The sequence below is a fragment of the Nicotiana sylvestris genome, chromosome 12, assembly GCF_000393655.2.
Source record: "Nicotiana sylvestris chromosome 12, ASM39365v2, whole genome shotgun sequence".
In the NCBI taxonomy this organism is placed as follows: domain Eukaryota; kingdom Viridiplantae; phylum Streptophyta; class Magnoliopsida; order Solanales; family Solanaceae; genus Nicotiana; species Nicotiana sylvestris.
Window position 1 is genome coordinate 168,290,893 of NC_091068.1, and position 16,094 is coordinate 168,306,986.

The 16,094-nt window shown below is 43.7% G+C and overlaps 1 protein-coding gene and 1 pseudogene across 1 annotated transcript; both read right to left on the reverse strand.

The window, feature by feature from the left end:
- Window positions 1-5,441: 5,441 nt before the first annotated feature.
- On the reverse strand, window positions 5,442-9,149 carry LOC138884089 (uncharacterized; annotated as a pseudogene).
- Window positions 9,150-9,635: 486 nt separating this feature from the next.
- LOC104230050 (uncharacterized) lies at window positions 9,636-10,361 on the reverse strand. Its single transcript, XM_009782786.2, has one exon. The coding sequence runs from the start codon at window positions 10,359-10,361 to the stop codon at window positions 9,636-9,638; it is 726 nt and encodes a 241-aa protein (XP_009781088.2).
- Window positions 10,362-16,094: the final 5,733 nt, after the last annotated feature.

Sequence of the window (16,094 nt, forward strand, 5' to 3'; positions counted from 1 at the left end):
TTTTGAAAAAGAGTATCTTCACAAGGTTTGGCACTCCTCGTGCTATCATTAGTGATGGGGGATCTTACTTTTGCAACAAGGCTTTCGACACGTTGCTTTCCAAGTACGGTGTCAATCAAAAGGTTTCTACCCCCTATCATCCTCAAGCTAGTGGCTAAGTGGAAGTCTCTAACAGAGAAATTAAGAGTATCTTGTCTAAAACTGTCAATGCTAATAGGACCAATTGGTCGAAAAAGTTGGATGACGCTCTTTGGGCTTATCGGACGGCTTACAAAAATCCGATTGGTATGTCTCCGTATCGGTTGGTGTTTGGAAAAGCTTGCCATCTTCTGGTGGAATTAGAGCATAAGGCCATGTGGGATTTAAGGAAGTTGAACTTAGAATGGGATATTGTGGCAAATCTTCGGGTTGAACAACTTAATGAGCTCGATGAGTTTAGATTCCATGCCTACTCCTGCTCGTCCTTGTACAAGGACAAAATGAAGTTCCTTCACGACAAATATGCTCGGGGCAAGGAGTTCAAGGTTGGAGATATGGTTCTCTTGTTCAATTCCCGGTTACGTCTGTTTCGGGGTAAGCTCAAGTCAAAGTGGAGTGGGACTTTTGAAGTTGTGTTCGTGACCCCATTTGGTGCTCTTGATCTAAGGAACAAGAATGGTGAAGTATTCAGAGTCAATGGACATCGGGTCAAGAATTATCTTGGGAAATTTGACGATAGCCACGTGGTGGCACTTCTCCATCTAAAGTGATGTGCCGGTAACATGCGTCATGCCGCGACGTTAAATTAGGCGCTGCTTGGGAGGCAACCCATGTCCTTTTCTTTTTGTTGTTTTATGTGTTTTTCTTGGTAGGGTAGGTTTGATTTTTGAGCTAACTGATTGTGAGATGTTGCAGGGATTGAGTTGATGCAGTGCAAAATAGTTTGGAAAAAGTTGAACAGTCTCTGAAGTTTGCCAGTGCGACTGCATTGCACTTTATGCGGTCCGCACTGGTGATGGTCAAAAGTGGTACTCTCTGAAGTTTGCCACCGCGGACGCATTCCATTTAGTGCGGTCCGCGGTGGATCTCCACGGCCACAGTTTGCTTTTGTGCGGTCCGCAGAGGTTGCCTTTTCAAGCCTCAAGTGAAGAAACCTAGCGCGGTCCGTAGTCGGTTTTATGCGGCCGCGCTGGTAGGTGACGATGGGTCCCATTGCTTCTCTATAAATAGACCCCAAAGGTCACCCTTTACCCTTTTCGAACTCTTAACACTCAGAAGCCTAAAAGCATTGTTCACACTCTCATTTGATTGTAATTCTTGTTTGCATTGATTAGTTGCATTCCATCTTCACAATATGGTAACATTTCATCCATATTTCATCGATTAATTTTATACTTGCCTTTTATTTTCATGCCCAGTAGTCTTAGCTTCTTTTTTTCTTCTCGTAGTTTTTTTTCTTCTTTATTTAACTGTTAGCGTAGGGTAGTTTTAAATGCTGGGTTTGTTTGTTGAATATGCTTAGTGATTGGGCAATTGAGTAGGGACAAGTTAGGTGTAAAAATTGAACAAAAATAGCAAAAACTTAAACCCTAATTTAGTGCCTGAGCAAAATACTCTTCGCGGCCCGCGGTCGCCTTTGTGTGGTCTGCGGTGCTCTGACGCGGTCCGCATTGCCATTTTGCGCGGACCGTGCTGCCCAAGTGAATGAAATTGAATCTATGCCCAGCGCGGCCGCATTGCACTTTATGCGGTCCGCACTGGCCCACCGTGGCCGCGATCCCACTTTGTGCGGACCACGGTGGGGAGATTTAGAGAGATGTTTTTCAACGCCTTGTCCCAATGCGGACCGTGGTCGCCTTTGCGTGGTCCACGGTACCCCCAGTGCGGCCTCACTCCTATTTGTGTGGGCCGCGGTGCTCTGTTCTGCAACTGTTTCTGCAATATCTAATCTGTTGTCTGCAATTCAATTTCAACACTTGTTTCACTGCCTGTGTTGATACTAACCATGTTAGATGTGTATTCTTGCAGAAAATGGTCAAACAAAGATGCAAAGGCTCGAAACAACCCTGCCGAGGTGATTCCTCCCGGGAAGGGAAGCAAAGGATGGTAAAACTCGCTCCCCAGGCTAGAAAAAACATAAAAGACATGAGGAAAGCCATCAAAGCGGCTGTCAGAGCCATTGACAACTCGGGGAGTGAGTACGAGCCCTCTCGGGAGATCTCTTCAGATTCAGTCCAACTTTACATCCCGTATCCGGAGAGGGCCATACATTGAGACACTCCCCCGTCTTCCCCTGATGCTCAAGCTTCAATCAACATTTCTTCTGGGTCGTCTGAGGGCTCAGCGGGAGGAAGTAAGGATGAATACTCTACCTCTCCCATAGCGTCAATATCTGGAGAGGGTGCTAAGGGTGATGAGGGAGATGGAGAGTTACCTGGGGGTGGTGTGCCTTAGGTTGGGGGTGTTGACCGGACTAGAAATCCCGCTGTTTAGGAAGATAGATTTGTCAGCCAGGTGGCATTCCACAAGTTTAGGGAATGGTGGTGTCACGACCCAAAATCCCAACCTGGTCGTGATGGTGCCTCTCGAGAGGACAAGGCCAGCCAATCAACAAAACAGTACATCTCTTTATAATTACTTAGCAGGAATAAGTCTAAATCATGGGCAATATAATCTTAAATGCGAAATAAACGTGATAGAACAAGGAAAACCCTCCCAACTCAGCCCGAAATCGGGGTGTCACAAGTCATGAGCTACTACAGAGTTTACTAATATTTTACAAAGTCTGGAATTATCATAAATAACAAAGATAAGGGAGAAAACGGGGCTGCGGATGTCAACAGCTACCTCGTTACTCCTAGTCACCGCCTGGTTTGGAAAGAATCAGCGCTCAGGAGTGAACTCAGCTCTGCATGTATCTGCACACATGGTGCATGGAGTAATGTGAGTACTCCGACCCAGTGAGTAATAAAAATAAATAACGACTGAAAACATGAAATCTCATAACGGCACAATATAGCGCTATCCCAAGCAGTAAAATCAGTTATACAGTAAAATAGTGAGTATCAGATAATTCTTCTTTTAAAACAGTAAAGACAAATAATTTCCATAGTAAGGATAAATCAAAAGCTTTCCCCTCAGGCTCAATATGTAAATCTCAGTATAGTATCAGCCCCTCGGGCTAACTCCCAACTCACCAGCACACAACACCAGCCCCTTGGGCTCACTCCCAACTCACCACACACAAGCAACGGCCTCTCGGGCCCACTCCTAATTCACCTGGGTACCCTGCGCTCACTGGGGGTGTGTACAAACTCTGAAGGGGCTCCTACAGCCCAAGCGCAATATCAATAGGCCTGAAAGCTTTCACACATCACACACGAGGCCTGAAAGCCTCCTCATATAACACTCGAGGCCTGAAAGCCTCCTCACATCACTCAACATATCCTCACGTATGGCCCTCGGCCTCAATCAGTCAAGAAAATAATCATAAGCCTCTTGGGCATCAGTAAAACAATAGTGCTCAGCTCAACGGCATTATAAATATTATTAAATCTCGAGTTGAGTATAAATGTAGCTGAGTTCACAAAATAATATAATTCAATTGGACTGAGTTCAAATAATATTTCAATTCATGAGGAAAATAGTGATGTAAATTCACAAAAGATTTCAGATAATTGGCACGAAGCCCAAATATGGCAATAAGCCCAATCATAGTGAAAAACAATAAATCTTTATCAATTACGTGGTAAAAATATCAACTGGGATGGACCAAGTCACAATCCCCAATAGTAAATGACCCCGCGCTCGTCATACAACGCGTGTCTCATCTCAACATAGCAGTATGTTGTGCAATCCGGGGTTTCAAACCCTCAGTACATCATTTAAAATCATTACTCACCTCAAGACGGTCCAACGTCTACTCCGCTATGCCCTTGCCTCTCGAATTTACCTCTTCGCGCGTCGAATCTGGTCAAAACCACAACGAATACATTACAATAGGTTAAGGGAATATAACCCAATCGTAAAGACTCGAAAAATATCGAAATTCATGAAATTCGCAAACCTCGAGCCCCGGGCCCACTTCTCAAAAAATTACGAAAGTCACATCACCGGATTCCTCGTCTCGCCACGAGTCCATACATATAAAATTTACCAAAATTAGAGTTCAAATGACCCCTCAAATCTTCAAATTTTATTTTCAAATCTCTAGGCCTAAATCTTCAATTTACTCCTCAAAAACATGTAATCTAGTCGGATTATTCGATGATAATTCAATCTTATGGAGTAAAAATAATCATAAGTAACTTACCTCAAAATTTCCCAAGATTTCTTGCTAAAAATCGCCCAAAATCCAAGCCGGGGCACTGTTCATGCGCGCGAGGCACTGTTCACTGTTCACCCGCGCGGGTACTGTTCACTGCTGCAGAAAATACAGCAGCTTTTAAGAAATTTGCAGCACAACCATTTTTCACTAAAATGGCTCTAACTCCATCATACGAACTCGGAATTAGACGATTCTTGTTCCTATGAGTCACAAATAATAATACGAACACAACCCTTCAATCGAAACTCAATTCGGAGCTCTTTTTCCCGGTTCAATACCCATTTCGCTCGTTAAACAACTAACTCACATTTCCCGTCAAAAACCCAATTGCGACTTGATGAAAGTAAACCAAAATTTCCAGATCAGTCCTATAATTCATGATTTAAATTACGAAAGTATCGAAATCAAATTTGGATCTCTAGAACTAAAAATGAACCTTTAGATCATTACATTTATGCTCAAAACGGCAAAATTCTTCCAAAAATGACCCGTTGGACATCCGAAACACACCCGAGGCCCCCGGGACCCCGACTAATAATACCAACCAGTCCCAAAATACATTACGGAATTGCTCGAGGACTCAAATCAGATCAAACAACGCTAAAATCATGAATCAACCTCCAATCCAAGTTTTATGAACTTTAAAATTTCCAACTTCTATTTCCGATGCCGAAACCTATCAAATCACGTCCGATTGTCTTCAAATTTTGCACACAAGTCCAAAATGACATAACGAAGCTACAGAAATTCTCGGAATTCCATTCCGACCGTCGGATCAAAATTTCACCTATCAACCGGAAATCGCCAAAATACTAACTTCGCCAAAATGAGCTAATTTCTTCACCGGACCTCCAAAATTAATTCTGATTGCGCTCCTAGGCCTTAAATCATCCCCCGAAACTAACCGAATCATCGAAATTCAATTCCAAGCCCTCTAACTCACAAGTCAACGTCCGGTTGACTTTTCCAAACTAATTCTTCCTTAAAGAGACTAATTGTCCCATTTCATACCAAACTCGATCCTAATTGACTCAAATTCACCAAGTACACATATTGAAACATGAATAAGCATTTAACGGGGAATACGGGACGAAAATACAAGAAACGACAGTTCGGGTCGTTACATTCTCCCCAACTAAAACAAACGCTCGTCCTCGAGCGAGTTAAGAAACATACCTTGAGTTTTAAATAGGTGCGGGTACCTGCTCCGCATCTCCTGCTCGGTCTCCCAAGTAGCCTCCTCCATGGGCCAACCTCTCCACTGTACTTTCACTGATGCTATATCTTTTGATCTCAATTTTTGAACCTGTCGACTCAAAATAGCCACTGGCTCCACATTATAAGTCAAATTTTCATCTAACTGTACTGTACTGAAATCTAAAATATGAGACGGGTCCCCAATGTACTTCCGGAGCATGGACACATGGAATACCGGATTAACACCCGACAATCTAGGTGGCAAATCAAGCTCGTAAGCCACCTCTCCAATCCTTCTAAGTACCTCAAATGGTCCAATAAACCGCGGACTCAACTTCCCTTTCTTTCGGAACCTCATAACACCCTTCATCGGCGAAACCTTCAGCAAAACCTTCTCGCCCTCCATAAATGACACATCTCGGACCTTCCGATCCGCATAACTCTTCTGACGCGACTGAGCTGTGCGAAGTCTTTCCTGAATCACCTTCACCTTTTCTAAGGCATCCTGGACCAAATCTGTCCCCAACAACCTAGCCTCACCGGGCTCAAACCAACCCACTGGAGTTCTACACCGCCTCCCATGTAAGGCCTCATACGGTGCCATCTGAATACTGGACTGATAGCTGTTGTTGTAGGCAAACTCTGCAAGTGGTAAAAATTCAACCTAAGAACCTCCAAAATCAATCACGCAGGCACGCAACATATCCTCCAATATCTGAATAGTACGCTCGGACTGTCCGTCCATCTGAGGATGAAATGTTGAACTCAACTCCACCTGAGTGCCCAACTCATGCTGAAAAGTCCTCCAAAACTGAGAAGTGAACTGAGTACCTCTATCCGTAATAATAGTAACTGGAACACCATGCAACCGCACAATCTCCTGAATAAATATCCTAGTCAGCCGCTCCGCAGAATATGTGGTACACACTGGAATGAAATGCGCTGACTTGGTCAGCCTATCCACAATGACCCAAATCAAATCAAAATTCTTCAAAGTCCGAGGAAGGCCACTCACAAAATTCATAGTAACTCTCTCCCATTTCGACTCAAGAATAATCATCTGCTGAAGCAAACCGCCCGGTCTCTGATGCTCATATTTCACCTGCTGATAGTTGAGACAACGAGCCACATATCCCACAATGTCTTTCCTCATTCTCCTCCACCAGTAATGCTGTCTGAAGTCCTGATACATCTTCGCAACACCCGGATGGATGGAATACCGCGAACTGTGGGCCTCCTCAAGAATCAAATCTCTAAGCCCATCAACATCGGGCACACAAATACGGCCATACATCCTCAATACGCCATCATCACCTCTAGTCACATCTTTGGCATTATCATGCTGAACTTTGTCCTTAAGGACAAGCAAATGCGGTTCATCATACTGGTGCTCTCTGATGCGATCATATAAGGAAGATCAAGAAACCACACTAGCCAATACCTGGCTAGGCTCAGAAATATCTAACCGCACCAACTGATTGGCCAAGGTATGAACATCAACTGCAAGAGGCCTCTCCCCAACTGGGATGTAAGCCAAACTCCCCATACTGACTGTCTTTCGGCTCAACGTATCGGCCACTACGTTGGCCTTTCCCGGATGATATAGAATGGTAATATCATATTCTTTAAGTAACTCAAGTCATCTCCGCTGCCTCAAATTAAGATCTTTTTGTTTAAATAAATGTTGAAGACCGTGATTATCAGTGAATACCTCACAAGATACGCCATATAAATAGTGCCTCCAAATTTTTAAGGCATGAACTATAGCAGCCAACTCCAAATCATGAACAGGGTAGTTCTTCTCATGGGGATTCAACTGACGAGAAACATAAGCAATAACTCTACCCTCCTACATTAACACACAACCAATCCCAACTCTGGAAGTATCACAATATACCGTGTATGAACCTGTAGCTGATGGTAACACCAACACTGGAGTTGTGGTCAGAAGTGCCTTGAGCTTCTGAAATCTCTCCTCACACTAGCCGGACCATACAAATGGGGCACCTTTCTGAGTCAACTTGGTCAAAGGCGATGCAATAGAAGAAAACCCCTGAACAAATCGGCGATAATAGCCTACTAGCCCAAGAAAACTCTGAATCTCTGTGACTGAGGACGGTCTAGACCAACTCTACACTGCTTCTATGTTCCTTGGATCAACCTGTATACCCTCGTTGGACACTATGTGTCCCAAAAATGCCACAGAACTTAGCCAAAATTCACATTTGGAGAATTTTGCATAAAGTTTCTCCTCTCTCAATCTCTGCAACACTACACGCAAATGCTGGGCATGCTCCTCCTGGCTACGCGAGTACACTAGGATATCATCAATGAATACAATAACAAATACATCCAGATAAGGCTGAAATACACTGTTCATCAAATGTATGAACGTTGTTGGGGCATTGGTCAGCCCGAAAGACATAACCGAAAATTCATAGTGACCATATCTAGTCCGGAAGGCAGTCTTGGGAATATCCGACTCCCTGATTTTCAACTGGTGCTAGCCCGAACGGAGATCAACAACTACAACAACAACAACTACCCAGTATAATCCCACAAGTGGGGTCTGGGGAGGGTAATATGTACGCAGACCTTACCCCTACCCCGAAGGGTAGAGAGGCTATTTTCAAGAGACCCTCGACTCAAAAAAGCAACAAGAGATGATATATTAGTACCATAAAAATGCATAATAAAATAACAGCTTTATAAGAGATATGAAATACAGAATACGAAATACGAAATAGATGGTTGGTATAGTAAAACTAGCAGGTAAAGCCCTGCATCAATAGACGACCAATGGCATTCTTAGTATAACTCCTAACTGGCTAGTCTCACTCTATTGTGCTATAGAAATATTCACAACTTTCCTCGAACGGAGATCAATCTTAGAAAATACCCTCGCTTCCTGAAGCTGATCAAATAAGTCATCAATGCGAGGCAAAGGATACTTGTTCTTCACTGTTACCTTATTCAACTGCCTATAATCAATGCACATTCTTATTGTGCCATCTTTCTTCTTCACAAATAAAATAGGTGCACCCCACGGGGACACGCTAGGCCGAATGAACCCCTTATCTAGGAGTTCCTGAAGCTGATCCTTCAATTCTTTCAGTTCTGCTGGTGCCATACGATATGGCGGAATAGAAATGAGTTGAGTGCCCGGCACTAAGTCAATGCCAAAATCAATATCCCTATCCGGCGGCATGTCCGACAGGTCTGCAGGAAATACATCAGGAAAGTCCCTCACAACTGGGACAGAATCAATACTAGGAGTCTTAGCTCCAACATCCTGCACAAAAGCCAGATATGATAGATAACCCTTCCCAACCATACGCTGGGCTTTCAAGAAAGAAATTACTCTGCTAGAGACATAATCAGTCATGCCACGCCACTCGATCCTCAGAACACCCGGAATAGCCAAAGTAACTGTCTTAGCATGACAGTCTAGAATAGCATGATATGGATATAACCAATCCATGCCCCGAATAATATCAAAATCTACCATGCTCAACAGCAGTAGATCAACTCGGGTTTCCAGACCCCCAATAATCACAGCACATGACCAATACACACGGTCTACAACAATAGTATCGCCCACCAGGGTAGACACATGAATAGGTAAAGTAAGAGACTCCCAGGGCATACTCAAATGACGGGCAAAATATGAAGACACATAAGAATAGGTGGATCCCTGATCAAATAAGACAGAGGCATCTGTGTGGCAGACTGAGATAATACTTGTGATAACAGCATCTGACGCAAGAGCATTTGCCCGGTCTGGAATAGCATAAAACTGAGCCGGACCACCGCCTGCTCGACCTCCCCCTCTGGGGCGGCCTCTAGCTGCCTGACCCTCACCCCTAGCTGACTGGGTGGGTGCTGAAGTAGCTGGTGCAGAAGATGAGGACTGACCCCTCTGCTATGATGAACTGGCGGTACGACGAGGACACTGCTTCCACACATGTCCTAACTCTCCGCACTCATAACAACCCCTAGATGCTGGAGGATGGGACTGAAAAGAACCCCTCGCACCGGAGTGACTAGATAGTGCACTCGGTGCAGAAGGACCCTGAACTGACGGGGCACGTGAAGAACTCTGAGCTGGAAGGGCACTGAGTGATGACTGGCTCTACTGAAATCCCTGATGACCACGGCCTGAAGATGGCCCGCGGTACTCTGGATGAGCTGACTGATGAGGCCTGTAAGAACGACCTCTACTCTGCTGAAACTGGCCCCTAGACGGAGCACCACTGTGACTAGCTGATCCACGAGGCCTCTTAGCCTCCTGCTCCTCTCTCTCTAGATGACGATCCGTCTCAATGTCGCGAGCAACATCTACTGCATCCTCAAAAGTATGGCTCAGAATCCTATCTCGAGCCATCAGAATACGAATGGGATAATTAAGCCCATCCACGAACCTCATAATCCTTTCCCGATCAGTCGGGACCATCCATGGAGCATAACGAGCCAGCTCCGAGAACCTTAGCTCATACGGAGATACGGTCATATCTCCCTGACGAAGATACTCAAACTGCCTGCACATCTCCTCTCTCTGAGATCGCGGTACCCACTTCTCCAGAAAGTGAGTGGAGAACTCCTGCCAGGACAAGGGCGCTAAACCTACCGGCCTACGCCGCTCATATGCCTCCCACCAAGTGAAAGCTGCACCTAAGAACTGAAAAGTAGTAAAGGATACACCGCTAGCCTCCAAGATCCCTGTTGTCCTCAGCATACGTCTACACTTGTCAAGAAAACCTTGGGCATCCTCGCTCTGAGCACCACTGAAAGTAGGAGGTGCAAGTCTGCTTAATCTCGCAAGACGACGCTGCTCATCGTCTGGCATAACTGGGATCATATTATCCTGAACCGGTGCAACCGGCTGAACTAGGGCAACTGTTGTACTGGTGGTGCCTCTGGTGTCTCTAATCCCTGCACTACTGGCTCAGGTGTGCGAGCAGCGAGGGTCTGATTGCCTCCCCCTGCCTGTGAAGTAGCTGCTGCAGTGGTGGCTGAAACTGCCTGAGCCAGGCCAATGCAAACTGTCAGAATCTGAGCCAGGGCCTCCTGAAGACCCGGAATAACAATAGGCACAACTGGTGCCTGAGCAGGTGCTGCTGGAGTCTCTGCAGCTGGAGCCTGATCCTGAGCCGTGGCAACTGGTGGGTCTACAGATGCTACCCCTGCGGCTCTACCTCGACCACGACCTCGACCACGACCACGTCCACGGCCTCTGGTGGCCTCAGTAGGTGGCAATGGTGGTCGTCCGTCCTTTCCATTAGGGTGTGTTCTCGCCATCTGTGAGAGAATAGAACAACAGAATTTAGTTTTCGGACCAACAAAGTCGTACGACAAGAATTTCCAAGAATATGAAATTTTCCTAAAGGTTCTACAGCCTCTCGAGGATAAATACAGACGTCTCCATACCGATCCGCGAGACTCTACTAAACCAGCTCATGACTCACGAGACCTAGTAACCTAGGCTCTGATACCAACTTGTCACGACCCAAAATCCCAACCCGGTCGTGATGGCGCCTCTCGATAGGATAAGGCTAGCCAATCAACAAAACAGTACATCTCTTTATAATTACTTAGCAGGAATAAGTCTAAATCATGGGCAATATAATCTTAAATGCGAAATAAACGTGATAGAACAAGGAAAACCCTCCCAACTCAGCCCGAAATCGGGGTGTCACAAGTCATGAGCTACTACAGAGTTTACTAATATTTTACAAAGTCTGGAATTATCATAAATAACAAAGATAAGGGAGAAAACGGGGCTGCGGACGTCAACAGCTACCTCGTTACTCCTAGTCACCGCCTGGTCTGGAAAGAATCAGCGCTCAGGAGCGAACTCAGCTCTGCCTGTATCTGCACACATGGTGCAGGGAGTAATGTGAGTACTCCGACCCAGTGAGTAATAAAAATAAATAACGACTGAAAACATGAAATCTCATAACGGCACAATATAGCGCTATCCCAAGCAGTAAAATCAGTTATACAGTAAAATAGTGAGTATCAGATAATTCTTCTTTTAAAACAGTAAAGACAAATAATTTCCACAGTAAGGATAAATCAAAAGCTTGCCCCTCGGGCTCAATATGTAAATCTCAGTATAGTATCAGCCCCTCGGGCTCACTCCCAACTCACCAGCACACAACATCAGCCCCTCGGGCTCACTCCCAACTCACCACACACAAGCAACGGCCTCTCGGGCCCACTCCCAACTCACCTGGGTACCCTGCGCTCACTGGGGGTGTGTACAGACTCCGGAGGGGCTCCTACAGCCCAAGCGCAATATCAATAGGCCTGAAAGCCTTCACACATCACACACGAGGCCTGAAAGCCTCCTCATATAACACTCGAGGCCTGAAAGCCTCCTCACATCACTCAACATATCCTCACGTATGGCCCTCAGCCTCAATCAGTCCAGAAAATAATCATAAGCCTCTTGGGCATCAGTAAAACAATAGTGCTCAGTTCAACAACATTATAAATATCATTAAATCTCGAGTTGAGTATAAATGCAGCAGAGTTCACAAAATAATATAATTCAATTGGACTGAGTTCAAATAATATTTCAATTCGTGAGGAAAATAGTGATGTAAATTCATAAAAGATTTCAGATAATTGGCACGAAGCCCAAATATGGCAATAAGCCCAATCATAGTGAAAAACAATAAATCTTTATCAATTACGTGGTAAAAATATCAACTGGGATGGACCAAGTCACAATCCCCAATAGTAAATGACCTCGCGCTCGTCATACAATGCGTGTCTCATCTCAACATAGCAGTATGTTGTGCAATCCGGGGTTTCAAACCCTCAGTGCATCATTGAAAATCATTACTCACCTCAAGACGGTCCAACGTCTACTCCTCTATGCCCTTGCCTCTCGAATTTACCTCTTCGCGCGTCGAATTTGGTCAAAACCACAACGAATACATTACAATAGGCTAAGGGAATATAACCCAATCGAAAAGACTCAAAAAATATCGAAATTCACGAAATTCGCAAAACCCGAGCCCCGGACCCACTTCTCAAAAAATTATGAAAGTCACATCACCGGATTCCTCATCTCGCCACGAGTCCGTACATATAAAATTTACCAAAATCGGAGTTCAAATGACCCCTCAAATCTTCAAATCTTATTTTCAAATCTCTACGTCTAAATCTTCAATTTACTCCTCAAAAACATGTAATCTAGTCGGATTATTCGATGATAATTCAATATTATGGAGTAGAAATAATCACAAGTGACTTACCTAAAGATTTTCCAAGATTTCTTGTAAAAATCGCCCAAAATCCGAGCTTGGAAGTCAAAAACAATGACCAAACTCGGACTGCTGGACATTAAATCTGTCCAGAAATTTTCGGTATTGTTCACGCGGGGCACTGTTCATGCGCATGAGGCACCGTTCACTATTCACCCGCGCGGTTATTGTTCACGCATGGGTATTGTTCACTACTGCAGAAAATATAGCAGGTTTTAAGAAATTTGCAGCACAGCTATTTTTCACTAAAATGGCTCTAACTCCATCATACGAACTCTGAATTAGACGATTCTTGTTCCTATGAGTCAAAAATAATAATACAAACACAAACCTTCAATTGAAACTCAATTCGGAGCTCGTTTACCCAGTTCAATACCCATTTCGCTCGTTAAACAATTAACTCACATTTCACGTCAAAAACCCAATCGCGACTTGATGGAATTAAACCAAAATTTCCAGATCAGTCCTATAATTCATGATTTAAATTTTGGAAGTCTCGAAATCAAATTTGGATCTCTAGAACTAAAAATGAACCTTTAGATCATTACATTTTTGCTCAAAACAGCAAAAAACTTTCAAAAATGACCCGTTGGGCATCCGAAATACACTCGAGGCCCCCGGGACCCCGACCAATAATACCAACCAGTCCCAAAATACATTATGGACTTGCTCGAGGCCTCAAATCACATCAAACAATGCTAAAATTATGAATCAACCTCCAATCTAAGTTTTATGAACTTTAGAATTTCCAACTTCTATTTCCGATGCTGAAACCTATCAAATCACATCCGATTGATTTCAAATTTTGCACACAAGTCCAAAATGACATAATAAAGCTACAGAAATTATTGAAATTCCATTCCGACCGTCGGATCAAAATTTCACCTATCAATCGGAAATTGCCAAAATACTAACTTCGCCAAAATGAGCTAATTTCTTCACCGGACCTCCAAAATTAATTCCGATTGCGCTCCTAGGCCTTAAATCATCCCCCGAAACTAACCGAATCATCGAAATTCAATTTCAAGCCCTCTAACTCACAAGTCAAGGTCCGGTTGACTTTTCCAAACTAATTCTTCCTTAAAGAGACTAATTGTCCCATTTCATACCAAACTCGATCCGAATTGACTCAAATTCACCAAGTACACATATTGAAACATGAATAAGCATTTAACGGGGAATACGGGATGAAAATACAGGAAACGACGGTTCGGGTCGTTACAGGTGGCCATCACGAAAGTTGATTCTTGAGAGGAGCTTCATTGACAGAGACCTTCCACCCCTACACCCCAATGTACATAGACAGTTTCAAGCTCGAGTGGGTTGGGAGTTCTTTAAATATAATTCTATGAACGCGAATGAACACATGGTCAAGGAGTTTTATAGCAATGTGGACCACATCTTGAAGGGCACTAAAGCGACCAAAGTGCGAAACAAGAATGTGATATTTACCGGGAAGGCACTAAATGAATACCTGGGGTTCATTGAAGAAGACGAGTCCCTGTACAATGAAAAGTTGGCAATGGGCGAGGAGGTTCGTCCGTGGTTAGCTTCATACCTGGCGATCCCGAGTACGGTTCCAGAGTGGTTGCAAGCAGGGACCAAAATACTTCGGAGGACCTTCAACTTTAAGGCTATGGGTGGTTGACTTTTGTGTGTAGTCGGCTTGACCCCACTACCCATGATCAGACTATTCCACTTGGCCGGGCTATTCTTGTTGCATCTATTATGGCGGGATACCCTATCAACGTGGGAAATGTGATGTCTCGCGTTATTTCTGCAGTGGGGGTGAGCATGACTGGAACTACCTTTTCCCAGCACCCTCACTATGTATTTCCGGGACCTGAAGGTGGAGAAGAGACCTTTTGATATTAAGGTCAAACCTGTGACTCCGTTTTCATAGTACAGTTTGAAGGGGTCAGACAACGCCAAGGACAAAAATTACAAGTCGTCTGGGATGGACCCAACAAGGAATTGGGATGGACTCATGAGAAATGATAGTCTCAATTAACGGGTTAAACCTCAAGAGAGTAATTACCCTACTTGAACCCTAGTTGCTTGGTCTAATTTTCCTACCTATTTGGTCTCGAGAGAGTCAATTGGGCAAAATCATTCTCTCTACTGAGAGGTGTGAGAGTGGGTAAAATTGTGCAACAGTTATTGCATAAGCCCCAATTATGTCAATCGAACCTTAGTAACATCTACCCGTCAATTAACCACCTAGGTAGTGTCACGGCCCTAGTGCCCTTCTTCCCATTAAATACAACTTAACAATTATCGCGTAGCATAATCTTGTTTCAATTAATAGTTTGGCAATAATTGTTATAATCTAAAAACCCAAAAATGTATGGAAGTGACATTTGGAACAAATACACACTTCTAGTCTAGATAGATACTCAACTCCATTCCTAGCTCCCTATGGAAATTGATCCCGACCCTCATATCGAGTAAAAGCTATTGCGACCCGCTCTTCCTACCTTTTAGTAGTGTGGAGTTTGAAGCGATAACCATACCAAACAATACACATCTAAATCATACTAACCAAACAAGCAACTCCGAAGCAAATGGAGCGCACCAACAGCTTCCACTGAGCTGATAGTCTACTTGGAGGTCTCTCGACCTGTCTATCAGGACCTACGTGCATGAAACGCAGCATTCCCAGGCAAAATGGATGTCAGTACGAATAATGTACCGAGTATGTAAGACACATAAATAAGTACATAATAGACATGGAGGAAATATAGAGTAAATGACTTAACCTATAAGTCTGGATAACTCTGTAAATCATGAAATAATTATAGTGTCATGCATATGCGTATGAATGTCATGTCATACATAGGTACATGTTTTATAATATCATCAGCCTCTGAGGGCATCCCATCATATCATCTCGGCCACTGTGGGCAAATCATCAATGTATACCAGCTGATCAGGTGGTGTTATGTATATAATGTCGTAATCTTTTTACATATCCCATATACATATAATATACATATATACTCGTATATCACGTCATCTGGTCATGGGTCAATGTACATGTATAAATGAATGATATGCATAAGAAATACATTAATAAGATTTTCTCGGTATGGCATAAAAACCAATATGCCTTTCAGATAAACTTTATTAAATACGTATTTTTTTAGACCCATGAACAGAAGATATAATAATAATTCAGATGGGGAATCAAGAATACAGACACCAGTAGTATTTTTATGAATAGAGTCATTAGAGAAATTGTGCATTTTCTCATTTCGTTTGTGACGTATAGATCATGCCAAAAGAAATAAGGGATAATCTTAACATACCTGAGTCGA